At 43.1% G+C, this 17006-nt stretch overlaps 1 protein-coding gene across 4 annotated transcripts in view; it reads left to right on the top strand.

Moving 5' to 3' along the window:
- Positions 1-17006, top strand: part of Strn-Mlck (Stretchin-Mlck) — a 47404-nt gene that overhangs the window by 6479 nt on the left and 23919 nt on the right. For all 4 annotated transcript variants that reach the window (XM_032436414.2, XM_032436415.2, XM_032436412.2 and 1 more), the window contains one exon: positions 17-16663. In XM_032436414.2, coding sequence (XP_032292305.1) covers positions 17-16663 — 16647 coding nt within the window. The remainder of the gene's footprint in view (positions 1-16; positions 16664-17006) is intronic.

Genomic DNA, 17006 nt, shown 5'->3' on the forward strand with positions numbered 1-17006 from the left:
CAACTTTTATTTGCAGTTCCCCGAAATTATCGCAAGCCCAGATTCATGGAGAGCCTGCGCGCTGTGCTAACCGAGGAGGGTCTTGTTTCGTTCGAGTGCAAAGTCGTTGGCTTTCCGACGCCCGTGCTCAAGTGGTTCAAGGATGGGCACGAACTGAAGCCCGGCGATGTTTATCAGCTGACGGGCACCAATTCCCTGGGCACCTATTGCTGCATTGCGCGGAACTGCATGGGCGAGACGAGCAGCACGGCTGTGCTCACCGTAGAGGACATACAGAATCAGCTGACGGACGAGGAGCGTCTGGTATTCACGCATCAGAATCAGGCGCCCAAATTTCTGACCGGTCTCAAGAGCACAGATGCCAAAATCAACGAACCATTTCAATTTAAGGTCGTGGTCAAGGCCACACCAGATCCGATCCTGAGCTGGTTCCGGGATGAGCTGCCCATCGATCCGAACGAGCGATATAATCACTATCGGGGCGAGAACGAGGAGTGGCTGCTGGACATCAAGTCCGCAGAGTTTATCGATCAGGCCGAGTGGAAGTGTGTGGCCGTCAATGATTTTGGCACCAGCATTACCTCGTGCTTCTTAAAGCTACAAATCCCCAGGCATTACAAGAAGCCTCGGTTTCTGGAGTGCCTGCGCGCAGTGCTTACCGAGGAGGGCGCCGTCAATCTGGAATGCAAGGTCATCGGCGTGCCACAGCCGGTGCTCAAGTGGTATAAGGATGGCGTTGAACTGAAGCCAGGCGACATACATCGCATTATATCTGGCCAGGATGGCACCTGCTGTCTGGGCACCTATACATGCGAGGCCAGGAACTGCATGGGCGTGGTCGCCAGCTCGGCTTCGCTGCTGGGCTTTGAGGATGCACAGCGAACACAGAAACCTGAACAGCCGCAGGCGAACGAGCTGCAAAGGAACTATTCGCTGTCCACCATTCAGGAGGAGCGCACCTCCCAGCTATACGAGACGCCCGTGGGCGACATAACCATAGATGATAAAGGCGATGTCTCCTTCTCATTCGATGGCAAAGAAGTCTCAGTTTCGCTATATGAGACGCCCGATCTGACGGAGGAAGAAGCCCTGAAGATTGTTGAGATGTATGCGGATCAGATTTCAGAGCATGTAACCGAACATAATATCGTGGAGTTGCCGCCGCTGCGTTTCGTCAAGGAGACATCGCAGTCCGGCAAGCTGCTAATGGAGGCGGTTGTTATAGACATATCACCCGAGTACTTTACACATGATGAGGATATGCGCACCGAGGCGGGTATGGATGATATATCTATAACTGAGATCACAGTGCACGGCTCCTCCGGCAGGGAGGGTGTCTTTGACAAGGAAACGGAGAAATATGCCCAACAATCGTTTGAGAAAATGGAAGAGGAACTCTCCCTGACGGCGCCAATACGTAAGCGCAAGAAATCGCGACCCACAGAGACTGATGAGTTCTTTAGCTTGTCTAAGGCTTCCGGCTCGGGCAGCCAGGGCGAGGAGGAGACATCTGATCAGCAAACTTTTGCCAGTGCACAAATGTCGACATCGCAAAAGGCGGCCGCAACTTCAGAGGGCGAAGCAGCAGCACCCCCGAAGCGTAAAAAATCAAAAAAACCCACAGATAGCGATTCATCAAAGACCACCGAAGACGATGCCAGGCTCCAGGACATTTCTGGCGCTGTGGGTGATGGCTTATTGATGACGCCAGCCTCACACATGAAGGCTGTGACCGATGAGGCGGAGATCAACAAGAATCTGATTGCATTGGTGCCTCTGGCCAAATTGCTTAGGATCATCGAAAACCATTTGACAGTCGTCGAGACGGAGGTATTGGATCAGTCCACCATGATGATGACACCAGCTGCGGCCGACCAAAGCATTGCAATAATAAGGAATATTATAGAGCCCATCAAGCAAATCGAATCAAAGCTGCGCGTCTACTCTGGCGAGACCCAAATCGATGCACTTATCCAAACCATGGATGATGATATACGCAGACTACATATGGGCCTGCAGGTAATCGAGAAGTGCGTGGAGATAGATGAGACGGGCGCTACGCTGATCCAAAGGACCAGTGTGTGCATTATTGACAGCGTGGCGGAGCATATGAAGCGGGCGCTGGAGGAATTGAAGATAGTCAGCGAGAAATTCGAATCGGAGAGTCTGCGCAACCAAATCAACTTGACTGCCGATGATTTACACCAGGGCCTCGAGATAACACAAGGCACCATCCGATCACAGGCACTGCTGCAGGAAGCCCAGGAACTGGAGGCAGCCAAGCATTTTACGGAGGCCGTCGAGAAGATGCAGGACGTTCCTGAAAGCGTGTCCTTTGCATCCATAACGGAAGCCAACCTACCCAGCGAAGCGAGCGCCTTAAAGCAGATCTGTCAGCCCGTTGCAAAAATACAAGAAGCTCTGGAACGCGTCGAAATGGAGCTGTCCATGGAGGAGAATGAAGAGCAAATCTACAAGAAGGTGCACAAGAAGGTGTTGGATAGCATAGTGCAGCCAATAAAGGAATTGCAGAGCACACTTCAATCCATTGAAGATAAGACAGAGTCCCTTGCCGGATCGGAATCAATCGAACAAAAGATTAACATGGCCATACTGGATATTGTGACCCCGCCGCTCTTCGAGCTCAATAAGGGATTGGAGCTGATTCTAAATGAGAAGTCAGACAGCGTTGAGGGTGGCATGTTTACAGTCAGCACAGTCGAGTCAATGGTGCCGCCGCTACAAGAGATTCAGAATGGCCTGGCACAGTTGGGACAGGATCTGGAGAGTGGCCAGGCGGCCAGCGAGGAGGCCACTTTGGATCTGGCAGATACCCAGAAGCTTTTGCAGTCCATTGCCCAAGCTGTTTTGCATTTCGAAACGAATATTGAAAGGATTTCGGAACGTCTGAGTGAGAATGTTAAGATTCGTCTACAAAATCTAAAGGACGAGCTGTCGGCTCTGATTGGCACCATTTTGGACAAGGATGTAGCACGGCATCATGTGGAGCTGCTTGACAAGCTGAAACGTCCAATTGATGAGTTGAACTATTGCCTACGCCAGACCGAGGTGAAGTCCACGTCCGGTTCTTTGGCTGATCTGATCGAGCCACTTAGCCTTTTGCAGGAGAACACGCAGAAGGGACAAGGACTGTTGTTGGCGACGCGAGAACGCGAACCGGATAAGGATGCACTGCAGTCCCTTGAAAATATACGCAATATAATACGTAATGCTATTATTGATATTGAGGAACACGAGTTTAAGATTTTGCAGCAGGAGATCCAACAGGACGAACAGCAGGCTGCTCAGCAAGACAAATCCTTTAGCGCATTGCGTAAGGTTTTGGAGACCAAGGTCTCGCTCGAGGAGTCCATCAGCAATATTGAAACCCTTCAGCTGGCTCTAAACCGAATCAACGAGAGTTCCAGAACAGCGCCCAAGATCAAACACTCAGCGAATGAAGCTCAAATCTCGCTCTTGCGAATCTTACAAATAGCCAAAGGATTGGCCGCATTTAGCGAGACGGAGACCACACTCAATTCCAATGAAGCGCATACAACTCGCATTCTCTTTGAGATGGGCAAAAGCTTTGCTGATCTGGCCAAGACCCTTGATAATCCAGCTGCAACTGAAAGTAATTTCGCCGATGTACTGAATAGTTTCAATGATATCGTAGCCCAGCAGAGAGAAGCTTTGGACGAGAAACTTACTTGGAATGCCCTTGCCATATCTAGTCCACTTTCGAGTTTCGTACATGCACTCGAAAATCTACAACCGCTTAGGTTATCTGTTGAAGATTTATCTACATTGGATGACATTTCTGTGCTCAAGTCGTCAGCTGAATCGTTGTCCGGGGAGCAAGGGGCTTATGCTAAAGAGGAGGAGGGACAGAAAATAGCCGTCGAGCAAGAAACCCTTATAAAACCAGCTGGCGTCCTGCTCTCAGATCTGAACCATGGGATTGCCACAGTACTTTCGCATTGTGAGGATCTGGATGTGGCCTCCTTGCGTGGCGAGGCAGGTGAGCAGCTTCAAGCGGCCATCATCAAAATGCAGGAGCTAAAGAGCAACATTGCTCTGGTGCAGGAAACAAACACTATCGAGGCTGCACAATCCTTCTCCGAAGGGACGGATCCCGGCACTTTTGCCGCAGCCCTGTGCAGCTTGGAGCGCTGTGTGCTTGAGGTGGAGGAGTGCATTGCGCATAGTGGCGCCGAAAGTCTAAAGGATCAAGAATTGTCCAAACTAAAGACATTAGCCACACCTCTACGTGATTTAAGGCAATACTGTGAGCAGATTGATACTCAAGCGCTGGAACAGGCCTTGGATATGTCTACACAGGATATATCAGATTTAAAGACCAGTGGACAGCAGCAGACTGTCGAGGATGCCATCAAGGAGGCGGCTGTCATCCTGTCAGAACCCAAAGTGGAGATCTTCGATGTGCAACAAGGCGTAGTAAGTGGCATAAAGCAGCTGGAGGCTGCCTTAGAAGTCACCCAGAGGGATAGCCACGAGGAGCTGCGCCAGGTGGGCGTTATAATCCAGCAGCTGAATTCGGATTTGAAGAACATACAAGAGGCCCTCGCCTCGGATACTGATCAACAGGAAACAGTTTTGGCTCAGGCAAAAATTGCACGCACCATGTTCAAGTTGAAGGAGTGCTTGGTACACACCTACGAATCGGGTCTGGTTGACTCCTTGGACAATGTGGAAAGCGCTTTCGAAGATATTTTGCTATCTTTGCCTGTGCTGGAGTCGCAACTCGCTCAGGAGATGTACTCCAAAATCGAAAATACCTTCAAGAACTTCATGGCCAGCTGCCAACAGCCTGAAGCTCAGCAGCAACAGTCGATGGAAAATCTACAAGGCAACTTTGAAAGGTTACTGCAGTCGATAAAAGCTGTGGCCGATTCACCCAATGTTGACATCGACAAGTCATCGACTTTAATGGTCAATCTTCAAACCAATCTTATGGCCACGTTCAGAGCTCTCAACGAGGTCAGCGAAGTGGTCGACAACGATCTGCTGGGTGGACTACTCAGAGCCCAAAGCAGTCTGGTTGCAGTCTTTGATTTTATTGAGAATAATGAAAGTACAATACGCATAATTGAATTGCTACAAGAAATCGATGTCATATCCGCGGAACTAAAGAGTTTGTCTCTAGCTCCTACCCCGCCTCCCTTGGCCATCGATATCAGTGCCATAATTGAAAACGTGACCTCGGGCAAGGCGTTCCTTACTGAAATCGAACAAGGCTTGCAGAACGATAATCCGCTGAGCGTTAAGCTGCTCGATGAGAACACTGATGAAATCGGCCAATTAGAAGCCACACTCATCCAAATCGAGACTGATATACTATCTCAGCCGCAGCTTACACAAATTACACCTGAACAGCTGGCACTCATTGCGACAGTTCAGCTTCAAATAAACAATCTTCAGGAGAAACTAATTCAGCTAAGTGCATCACTTGCAGCACAACAGGCGGAGGAGAAGGTAGCAGAGGCGCTAGGCCAAGAAATTCAGGACACATTGGATCAAATGGACAAAACAGAAATGAAGGCTAAAAGAAAACTGGAGGATTCAAAACAAACTCAAACTAAGAAACCGAAAGACGAAATCGACGCAAAAGACATTGAGTCGTCAGATATTTTAAAGAAAGCAGAACCGAAAGCTCTAATTGTCACACCCGAAGACCTGCAACAAACATTGAATGTCAAATTCCTAGATTTGTTGAGTGTCCTAAAACCTAAACCAGAAATCCCTGAAATAGACGCTATTATAAACAATAGCAAAGATATTATGGATAACTTGACGGACTCTGAAAAAATTGTTAAGGGTATATTTAAACTTCGAGAACACATTGTTCATACATACGATGACAAATCACCTGAAGAAAAATATGAAAGAGAAATGATGGAAGCATTCATTGAATCACTCCTAAACGCTTCTCCAACTGCTGCAGAGGATATAATAAATAGTTACTTAAAAGAAATTAAGACAAATATTATTTTAACCAAAGCAGCTATACGACTTATTGGCGATACAGAAGTGGGTAAAAAATCATCGTTGATAGTGCCAAAGCTAGTAAAGCTCGAAAGCATTTCAGAGAACATCAAGCTTAAGCCGCAAATTGAAAAGTCTTCTGAAAAGATGGTTCATCTGCAACAGAACCTAATGGATATATTTGTAATACTTGATGATCTTTTGGATGAAAAAACAGTTCTATTAAAACCCATTATTGAGGATACGAAAAAGGTTCTTCTATCAGAATATGATTATATTGAGCAAAAACAGGGACAGCTGCAAACTGCAACTATTGAAGGAAAAATTCATATCATAACAAAACACATACTAAATGTTTGCGAAAAGCTACAACAGCTACACAAAGACGAGATTGAAGAAAAGCGCATAGAAGAGCAGCAATTAGCTGAAAAGAATAAACAGGATTCAGTAAATGCTGAAAAAGAAGCTGAAGGAAAAGCCCAGAAAGGCGCAGTATCTGAAGTCGTTGCAGAGAAGGTTTCCGAAGAAAAGGTTCCTAAGAGTAAGAAGCTTGAAATAGGGGAACCTGAAAGTGAGGCCCAAAAGGCAAAGGTATTAGAACAGCAATTAATTGAAGAGAAGAAACTGGATACCAAACAGAAGAAACAAGCCGAGATGGACGCTGAAAAGAAAGCCCAGAAGGGAGAAGTATCTGAAGTCGTTGCAGACAAGGTTTCCGAAGAAAAGGTTAATGAGAGTAAGAAGCTTGAAGTAGGGGAATCTGAAAGTGAAGCCCAAAAGGCGAAGGTACTAGAACAACAATTAATTGAAGAGAAGAAATTGGAAACCAAACAGAAGAAACCGGATGAGAAGGATGCTGAAAAGAAAGACCAGAAGGGAGAAGTATCTGAAGTCGTCGCAAAGAAGGTTTCCGAAGAAAAGGTTCCTGAAAGTAAGAAACTTGAAATAGGGGAACCTGAAAGTGAGGCCCAAGAGGCGAAGGTATTAGAACAGCAATTAATTGAAGAGAAGAAACTGGATACCAAACAGAAGAAACCGGATGAGAAGGGTGCTGAAAAGAAAGCCCAGAAGGGACAAGTATCTGAAGTCGTTGAGGGTGAACAGGAAGTGATTAAACAACATTTGCAAATCAAACTCCTAGATATTGTTAGGCCTTCTGAATCGCAAATCTCCAACGAAGGCTTGCAATTGATTGTTGCGGAAAGTAACGATATAATCGAAAATCTCGAAGACTTTGAAAAGGTCTCTAAATGCATATTTAAACTTCGAGAACACATCGTTCATACATACGATGGCAAATCAACTGAAGAACAAAATGAAAGGGAAATAGTGGAAGCATTTATCGAATCAGTTTTAGAGGCCTCTCCGTCTACAGCCGAGGGTATAATAAAGCGTTACATTAAGGAAATTGAAACAAATGTTATTTTAACAAAAGCAGCTGTTAGACTTATCGACGAATCTGATATGTTTGCTAAGCCTTCACTGCTAATACCAAAACTTGTTAATCTGCAGAATATCTCCAAAAATATTGAATCACAGCTTCATATTGAAAAGGCTTCTGAAATGATGATCTTTCTGCAACAAAATCTGATGGATATATTTGTAATACTTGACGATCTTTTGGAAGATAATACAGCTATGTTAAAGCTTGTCATTGAAGAAATTAAAACTGTCGTTCTAGCAGATTATGACTATATTGAGAAAGCACAGGACCTACTCAAAACTGCAACAGTTGAAGAAAAAATTCATAACATTACAAAAGAAATATTAAATGTTTGCGAAAAATTACAACATCGCAACAAAGAATTGATTGAAGAAAAGCGCATTGAAGAGCAGCATTTAACTGAACAGAAAATGCTGGACGCAGTAAAGGCTGAAAAAGAAGCTGAAGAGAAAGCCCAGAAGGGAGAAGTATCTGAAGTCGTTTTCGAAGAAAAGGTTCCCGAGAGTAAGAAGCTTGAAGTAGGGGAATCTGAAAGTGAAGCCCAAAAGGCGAAAGTATTAGAACAACAATTAATTGAAGAGAAGAAACTGGATACCAAACAGAAGAAACCGGATGAGAAGGATGCTGAAAAGAAAGCCCAGAAGGGAGAAGTATCTGAAGTCGTCGCAAAGAAGGTTTCCGAAGAAAAGGTTGCTGAAAGTAAGAAGCTTGAAGTAGGGGAATCTGAAAGTGAAGCCCAAAAGGCGAAGGTACTAGAACAACAACTAATTGAAGAGAAGAAACTGGATGCCAAACAGAAGAAACAAGCCGAGAAGGATGCTGAAAAGAGAGCCCAAAAGGGAGAAGTATCTGAAGTCGTCGCAGAGAAGGTTTCCGAAGAAAAGGTTGCTGAAAGTAAGAAGCTTGAAGTAGGGGAATCTGAAAGTGAAGCCCAAAAGGCGAAGGTACTAGAACAACAACTAATTGAAGAGAAGAAACTGGATGCCAAACAGGAGAAACAAGCCGAGATGGATGCTGAAAAGAAAGCCCAGAAGGGAGAAGTATCTGAAGTCGTCGCAGAGAAGGTTTCCGAAGAAAAGGTTCCTGAGAGTAAGAAGCGTGAAATAGGGGAATCTGAAAGTGAAGCCCAAAAGGCGAAGGTACTAGAACAACAACTAATTGAAGAGAAGAAACTGGATGCCAAACAGGAGAAACAAGCCGAGATAGATGCTGAAAAGAAAGCCCAGAAGGGAGAAGTATCTGAAGTCATTGCAGAGAAGGTTTCCGAAGAAAAGGTTCCTGAGAGTAAGAAGCTTGAAATAGGGGAATCTGAGAGTGAAGCCCAAAAGGCGAAGGTATTAGAACGGCAATTAATTGAAGAGAAGAAACTGGATGCCAAACAGGAGAAACAAGCCGAGATGGATGCTGAAAAGAAAGCCCAGAAGGGAGAAGTATCTGAAGTCGTTGCAGAGAAGGTTTCCGAAGAAAAGGTTCCTGAGAGTAAGAAGCTTGAAATAGGGGAATCTGAAAGTGAAGCCCAAAAGGCGAAGGTACTAGAACAACAACTAATTGAAGAGAAGAAACTGGATGCCAAACAGGAGAAACAAGCCGAGATGGATGCTGAAAAGAAAGCCCAGAAGGGAGAAGTATCTGAAGTCGTTGCAGAGAAGGTTTCCGAAGAAAAGGTTCCTGAGAGTAAGAAGCTTGAAATAGGGGAATCTGAAAGTGAAGCCCAAAAGGCGAAGGTACTAGAACAACAACTAATTGAAGAGAAGAAACTGGATGCCAAACAGGAGAAACAAGCCGAGATGGATGCTGAAAAGAAAGCCCAGAAGGGAGAAGTATCTGAAGTCGTTGCAGAGAAGGTTTCCGAAGAAAAGGTTCCTGAGAGTAAGAAGCTTGAAGTAGAGGAATCTGAGAATGAAGCCCAAAAGGCGAAGGTATTAGAACGGCAATTAATTGAAGAGAAGAAACTGGATGCCAAACAGAAGAAACAAGCCGAGATGGATGCTGAAAAGAAAGCCCAAAAGGGAGAAGTATCTGAAGTCGTCGCAGAGAAGGTTTCCGAAGAAAAGGTTGCTGAAAGTAAGAAGCTTGAAGTAGGGGAATCTGAAAGTGAAGCCCAAAAGGCGAAGGTACTAGAACAACAACTAATTGAAGAGAAGAAACTGGATGCCAAACAGGAGAAACAAGCCGAGATGGATGCTGAAAAGAAAGCCCAGAAGGGAGAAGTATCTGAAGTCGTTGCAGAGAAGGTTTCCGAAGAAAAGGTTCCTGAGAGTAAGAAGCTTGAAATAGGGGAATCTGAAAGTGAAGCCCAAAAGGCGAAGGTACTAGAACAACAATTAATTGAAGAGAAGAAACTGGATGCCAAACAGGAGAAACCGGATGAGAAGGATGCTGAAAAGAAAGACCAGAAGGGAGAAGTATCTGAAGTCGTTGCAGAGAAGGTTTCCGAAGAAAAGGTTCCTGAAAGTAAGAAGCTTGAGGTAGGGGAATCTGAAAGTGAAGCCCAAAAGGCGAAGGTACTTGAACAACAATTAATTGAAGAGAAGAAACTGGATGCCAAACAGAAGAAACAAGCCGAGATGGACGCTGAAAAGAAAGCCCAGAAGGGAGAAAGATCTGAAATCGTTGAAGAGAAGGTTTTCGAAGAAAAGGTTCCTGAGAGTAAGAAGCTTGAAGTAGAGGAATCTGAAAGTGAGGCCCAAAAGGCGAGGGTACTAGAACAACAACTAATTGAAGAGAAGAAACTGGATACCAAAGAGAAGAAACAAGCCGAGATGGCGGCTGAAAAGAAAGCCCAGAAGGGAGAAGTATCTGAGGTCGTCGCAGAGAAAGTTTCTGAGGATGAACATGAAGTGATTAAACAAAATTTGCAAATCAAACTCTTAGATATTGTTACGGCTTCTGAATCACAAAGTTCCAACGAAGGCTTGCAATTAATTGTTTCGGAAAGTAACGATATAATCGAAAATCTAGAAGACTTTGAAAAGGTTTCTAAATGCATATTAAAACTTCGAGAACACATCGTTCATACATACGATAGTAAAGCACCTGAAAAACAAAATGAAAAAGAAATGTTGGAAGCATTCATCGAATCACTTCTAAACGCTTCTCTAGCTGCTGCAGAGGATATAATAAATAGTTACTTAAAAGAAATTAAGACGAATATTATTTTAACCAAAGCAGCTATACAACTTATTGGCGATACAGAAGTGGGTAAAAAATCATCGTTGATAGTGCCAAAGCTAGTAAAGCTCGAAAGCATTTCAGAGAACATCAAGCTTAAGCCGCAAATTGAAAAGTCTTCTGAAAAGATGGTTCATCTGCAACAGAACCTAATGGATATATTTGTAATACTTGATGATCTTTTGGATGATAAAACAGTTCTATTAAAACCCATTATTGAGGATACGAAAAAGGTTCTTCTATCAGAATATGATTATATTGAGCAAAAACAGGGACAGCTGCAAACTGCAACTATTGAAGGAAAAATTCATATCATTACAAAACACATACTAAATGTTTGCGAAAAGCTACAACAGCTACACAACGACGAGATTAAAGAAAAGCGCATAGAAGAGGAGCAATTAGCTGAAAAGAATAAAGAGGATGCAGTAAATGCTGAAAAAGAAGCTGAAGGAAAAGCCCAAACAGGCGCAGTATCTGAAGTCGTTGCAGAGAAGGTTTCCGAAGAAAAGGTTCCTAAGAGTAAGAAGCTTGAAGTAGGGGAATCTGAAAGTGAGGCCCAAAAGGCGAGGGTACTAGAACAACAACTAATTGAAGAGAAGAAACTGGATACCAAACAGAAGAAACAAACTGAAAAGGATACTGAAGAGAAAGCCCAGAAGGAACAAGTATCTGAAGTCGTCGCAGAGAAGGTTTCCGAAGAAAAGGTTCCTGAAAGTAAGAAGCTTGAGGTAGGGGATTCTGACAGTGAAGACCAAAAGGCGAAGGTACTAGAACAACAATTAATTGAAGAGAAGAAACTGAATACCAAACAGAAGAAACAAGTTAAGAAGGATGTTGAAAAGAAAGCCCAGAAGGGAGAAGTATCTGGAGTCGTAGCAGAGAAGGTTTCCGAAGAAAAGGTTCCTGAGAGTAAGAAACTTGAACTAGGGGAATCTGAAAGTGAGGCCCAAAAGGCAAAGGTATTAGAACAACAATTAATTGAAGAGAAGAAACTGGATACCAAACAGAAGAAACCGGATGAGAAAGATGCTGAAAAGAAAGCCACGAAAGGAGAAGTATCTGAAGTCGTTGCAGTGAAGGTTTCCGAAGAAAAGGTTCCTGAAAGTAAGAAGCTTGAAGTAGGGGAATCTGAAAGTGAAGCCCAAAAGGCGACGGTACTAGAGCAACAACTAATTGAAGAGAAGAAACTGGATGCCAAGCAGGAGAAACATGCCGAGATGAATGCTGAAAAGAAAGCCCAGAAGGGAGAAGTATCTGAAGTCGTTGCAGAGAAGGTTTCCGAAGAAAAGGTTCCTGAAAGTAAGAAGCTTGAAGTAGGGGAATCTGAAAGTGAAGCTCAAAAGGCGACGGTACTAGAGCAACTACTAATTGAAGAGAAGAAACTAGATGCCAAACAGAAGAAACAAGCCGAGATGGATGCTGAAAAGAAAGCCCAGAAGGGAGAAGTATCTGAAGTCGTCACAGAGAAGGTTTCCGAAGAAGAGGTTTCTGAGAGTAAGAAGCTTGAAGTAGGGGAATCTGAAAGTGAAGCCCAAAAGGCGACGGTACTAGAGCAACAACTAATTGAAGAGAAGAAACTGGATGCCAAGCAGGAGAAACATGCCGAGATGGATGCTGAAAAGAAAGCCCAGAAGGGAGAAGTATCTGAAGTCGTTGCAGAGAAGGTTTCCGAAGAAAAGGTTCCTGAAAGTAAGAAGCTTGAAGTAGGGGAATCTGAAAGTGAAGCTCAAAAGGCGACGGTACTAGAGCAACTACTAATTGAAGAGAAGAAACTAGATGCCAAACAGAAGAAACAAGCCGAGATGGATGCTGAAAAGAAAGCCCAGAAGGAAGAAGTATCTGAAGTCGTCACAGAGAAGGTTTCCGAAGAAAAGGTTCCTGAAAGTAAGAAGCTTGAGGTAGGGGATTCTGACATTGGAACCCAAAAGGCGAAGGTACTAGAACAACAATTAATTGAAGAGAAGAAACTAGATGCCAAACAGAAGAAACAAGCCGAGATGGATGCTGAAAAGAAAGCCCAGAAGGGAGAAGTATCTGAGGTCGTCGCAGAGAAAGTTTCTGAGGATGAACATGAAGTGATTAAACAAAATTTGCAAATCAAACTCTTAGATATTGTTACGGCTTCTGAATCACAAAGTTCCAACGAAGGCTTGCAATTAATTGTTTCGGAAAGTAACGATATAATCGAAAATCTAGAAGACTTTGAAAAGGTTTCTAAATGCATATTAAAACTTCGAGAACACATCGTTCATACATACGATGGCAAATCAACTGAAGAACAAAATGAAAGGGAAATAGTGGAAGCATTCATCGAATCACTTCTAAACGCTTCTCCAGCTGCTGCAGAGGATATAATAAATAGTTACTTAAAAGAAATTAAGACGAATATTATTTTAACCAAAGCAGCTATACGACTTATGGGCGATACAGAAGTGGGTAAAAAATCATCGTTGATAGTGCCAAAGCTAGTAAAGCTCGAAAGCATTTCAGAGAACATCAAGCTTAAGCCGCAAATTGAAAAGTCTTCTGAAAAGATGGTTCATCTCCAGCAGAACCTAATGGATATATTTGTAATACTTGATGATCTTTTGGATGATAAAACAGTTCTATTAAAACCCATTATTGAGGATACGAAAAAGGTTCTTCTATCAGAATATGATTATATTGAGCAAAAACAGGGACAGCTGCAAACTGCAACTATTGAAGGAAAAATTCATATCATAACAAAACACATACTAAATGTTTGCGAAAAGCTACAACAGCTACACAAAGACGAGATTGAAGAAAAGCGCATAGAAGAGCAGCAATTAGCTGAAAAGAATAAACAGGATTCAGTAAATGCTAAAAAAGAAGCTGAAGGAAAAGCCCAGAAAGGCGCAGTATCTGAAGTCGTTGCAGAGAAGGTTTCCGAAGAAAATGTTCCTAAGAGTAAGAAGCTTGAAATAGGGGAACCTGAAAGTGAGGCCCAAAAGGCAAAGGTATTAGAACAGCAATTAATTGAAGAGAAGAAACTGGATACCAAACAGAAGAAACCGGATGAGAAGGGTGCTGAAAAGAAAACCCAGAAGGGAGAAGTATCTGAAGTCGTTGCAGATAAGGTTTCCGAAGAAAAGGTTCCTGAGAGTAAGAAGCTTGAAATAGGGGAACCTGAAAGTGAGGCCCACAAGGCGAAGGTATTAGAACAGCAGTTAATTGAAGAAAAGAAACTGAATACCAAACAGAAGAAACAAGCCGAGATGGATGCTGAAAAGAAAGACCAGAAGGGAGAAGTATCTAAAGTCGTCGCAGAGAAAGTTTCCGAAGAAAAGGTTGCTGAAAGTAAGAAGCTTGATGTAGGGGAATCTGAAAGTGAAGCCCAAAAGGCGAAGGTATTAGAACAACAATTAATTGAAGAGAAGAAACTGAATACCAAACAGAAGAAACAAGCCGCGAAAGATGCTGAAAAGAAAGCCCAGAAGGGAGAAGTATCTGAAGTCGTTGCAGAGGAGGTTTCCGAAGAAAACGTTCCTGAGAGTAAGAAGCTTGATGTAGGGGAATCTGAAAGTGAAGCCCAAAAGGCGAAGGTATTAGAACAACAATTAATTGAAGAGAAGAAACTGAATACCAAACAGAAGAAACAAGCCGAGAAAGATGCTGAAAAGAAAGCCCAGAAGGGAGAAGTATCTGAAGTCGTTGCAGAGAAGGCTTCCGAAGAAAACGTTCCTGAGAGTAAGAATCTTGATGTAGGGAAATCTGAAAGTGAAGCCCAAAAGGCGAAGGTATTAGAACAACAATTAATTGAAGAGAAGAAACTGAATACCAAACAGAAGAAACAAGCCGAGAAAGATTCTGAAAAGAAACCCCAGAAGGGAGAAGTATCTGAAGTCGTTGCAGAGAAGGTTTCCGAAGAAAACGTTCCTGAGAGTAAGAAGCTTGAAATAGGGGAATCTGAAAGTGAAGCCCAAAAGGCGAAGGTATTAGAACAACAATTAATTGAAGAGAAGAAACTGAATACCAAACAGAAGAAACAAGCCGAGAAGGATGCTGAAAAGAAAGCCCAGAAGGGAGAAGTATCTGAAATCGTTACAGAGAAAGTTTCCGAAGAAAAGGTTCCTGAGAGTAAGAAGCTTGAAATAGGGGAATCTGAAAGTGAAGCCCAAAAGGCGAAGGTATTAGAACAACAACTAATTGAAGAGAAGAAACTGGATGCCAAACAGAAGAAACAAGCCGAGATGGATGCTGAAAAGAAAGCCCAAAAGGGAGAAGTATCTGAAGTCGTCGCAGAGAAGGTTTCCGAAGAAAAGGTTGCTGAAAGTAAGAAGCTTGAAGTAGGGGAATCTGAAAGTGAAGCCCAAAAGGCGAAGGTACTAGAACAACAACTAATTGAAGAGAAGAAACTGGATGCCAAACAGAAGAAACAAGCCGAGAAGGATGCTGAAAAGAGAGCCCAGAAAGGAGAAGTATCTGAAGTCGTTGCAGAGAAGGTTTCCAAAGAAAAGGTTCCTGAGAGTAAGAAGCTTGAAGTAAAGGAATCTGAAAGTGAAGACCAAAAGGCGAAGGTACTAGAACAACAATTAATTGAAGAGCAAAAACTGGATACCAAACAGAAGAAACAAGCCGAGAAGGATGCTGAAAAGAAAGCCCAGAAGGGAGAAGTATCTGAAGATGTTTCAGAGAAGGTTTCCGAAGAAAAGGTTACTGAGAGTAAGAATCTTGAAGTAGGGGAATCTGAAAGTGAAGCCCAAAAGGCGACGGTACTAGAGCAACAACTAATTGAAGAGAAGAAACTGGATACCAAACAGAAGAAACAAGCCGAGAAGGATGCTGAAAGGAAAGGCCAGAAAGGAGAAGTATCTGAAGTCGTTGCAGAGAAGGTTTCCGAAGAAAAGGTTCCTGAGAGTAAGAAGCTTGAAGTAAAGGAATCTGAAAGTGAAGACCAAAAGGCGAAGGTACTAGAACAACAATTAATTGAAGAGCAGAAACTGGATACCAAACAGAAGAAACAAGCCGAGAAGGATGCTGAAAGGAAAGCCCAGAAGGGAGAAGTATCTGAAGTCGTTTCAGAGAAGGTTTCCGAAGAAAAGGTTCCTGAGAGTAAGAAGCTTAGGGTAGAGGAATCTGAAAGTGAAACCCAAAAGGCGAAGGTACTAGAACAACAATTAATTGAAGAGAAGAAACTGGATACCAAACAGAAGAAACAAGCCGAGAAGGATGCTGAAAAGAAAGCCCAGAAGGGAGAAGTATCTGAAGTTGTTTCAGAGAAGGTTTCCGAAGAAAAGGTTACTGAGAGTAAGAAGCTTGGAGTAGGGGAATCTGAAAGTGAAACCCAAAAGGCGAAGGTACTAGAACAACAATTTATTGAAGAGAAGAAACTGGATACCAAAAAGGAGAAAAAAGCTGAAAAGAAAGCCCAGAAGGGAGAAGCATCTAAAGTCGTCGCGGAGAAAGTTTCTGTGGATAAGGTTCCTGAGAGTAAAAAGCTTGAAGTGAAGGAATCTGTAGCTGACTCTGAAAAGGAAGAGCAGCCACTGAATACAAAACAGCAGAAAGTGGATAAGTTAGCGCAGAGCTTAGATGAGAAGATTGTTGTAGAAGATAAAAGCGAGAGCAAACATTATGAATCCAAAATGGTTACGGAAAAAGCGGAAGACTCCATTAGTATGGAGGCCAAAACATACAAGTCATTGGAGTCTGAGTATAGGGAAAGAAAGGAAACCCGCAGCGCTAAGCGTAAGCCGACAGTTGATCTTATGCTGACAAATCGTAATTCGGCAACGGGAAGTGATCTGAAGTTGACATGTGGCATATCTGGTCACGAGATGAGGGTGCAGTGGTTCAAGCAAAATAGTCCCATTGCGAACGATGCCAAGCACAAGATAACCTTGAACGATGGTCTGAACTGCCTTGAAATCAAATCAACAGAAATGAATGATTCTGGCATATATCGATGCATAGCGTCTAATCGAAATGGAGAGGTGGAAACGAGCTGTCTTGTGACTATATACGAAGCACCTTCAACCAAATTTGGCACACCGCCAATATTTACACGCAACATACGAGGTAAGTGCCTGTTTTACCTTTACCTATGCGCAGCCCAGTGCCCCAAATGTAAATTAAACTAACGTCAGATTCGCAAATGAATCAGTGCAATCTGACATTAGTAAATAGGAAATAAATATATAAGCTACATATACTACATATTTTAATGCCTAAGTATGTAAGTTCCTTGGCTAAGTAGCTGCATTTTAGATTTGTGCTAATCGGTTCACACTTTCGACTTATGATAAGCTAAAGATCATTTATAGTTGCATTTTTTTCCTATTATTTTTAAGTTGAATAGACGCCTCTATAAATAGCTCTATCGAAATTCGAATGACTTTTATATAATTGAATTTACTTGCCT

The sequence above is a fragment of the Drosophila virilis genome, chromosome 5 (genome assembly GCF_030788295.1).
Source record: "Drosophila virilis strain 15010-1051.87 chromosome 5, Dvir_AGI_RSII-ME, whole genome shotgun sequence".
Classification (NCBI taxonomy): domain Eukaryota; kingdom Metazoa; phylum Arthropoda; class Insecta; order Diptera; family Drosophilidae; genus Drosophila; species Drosophila virilis.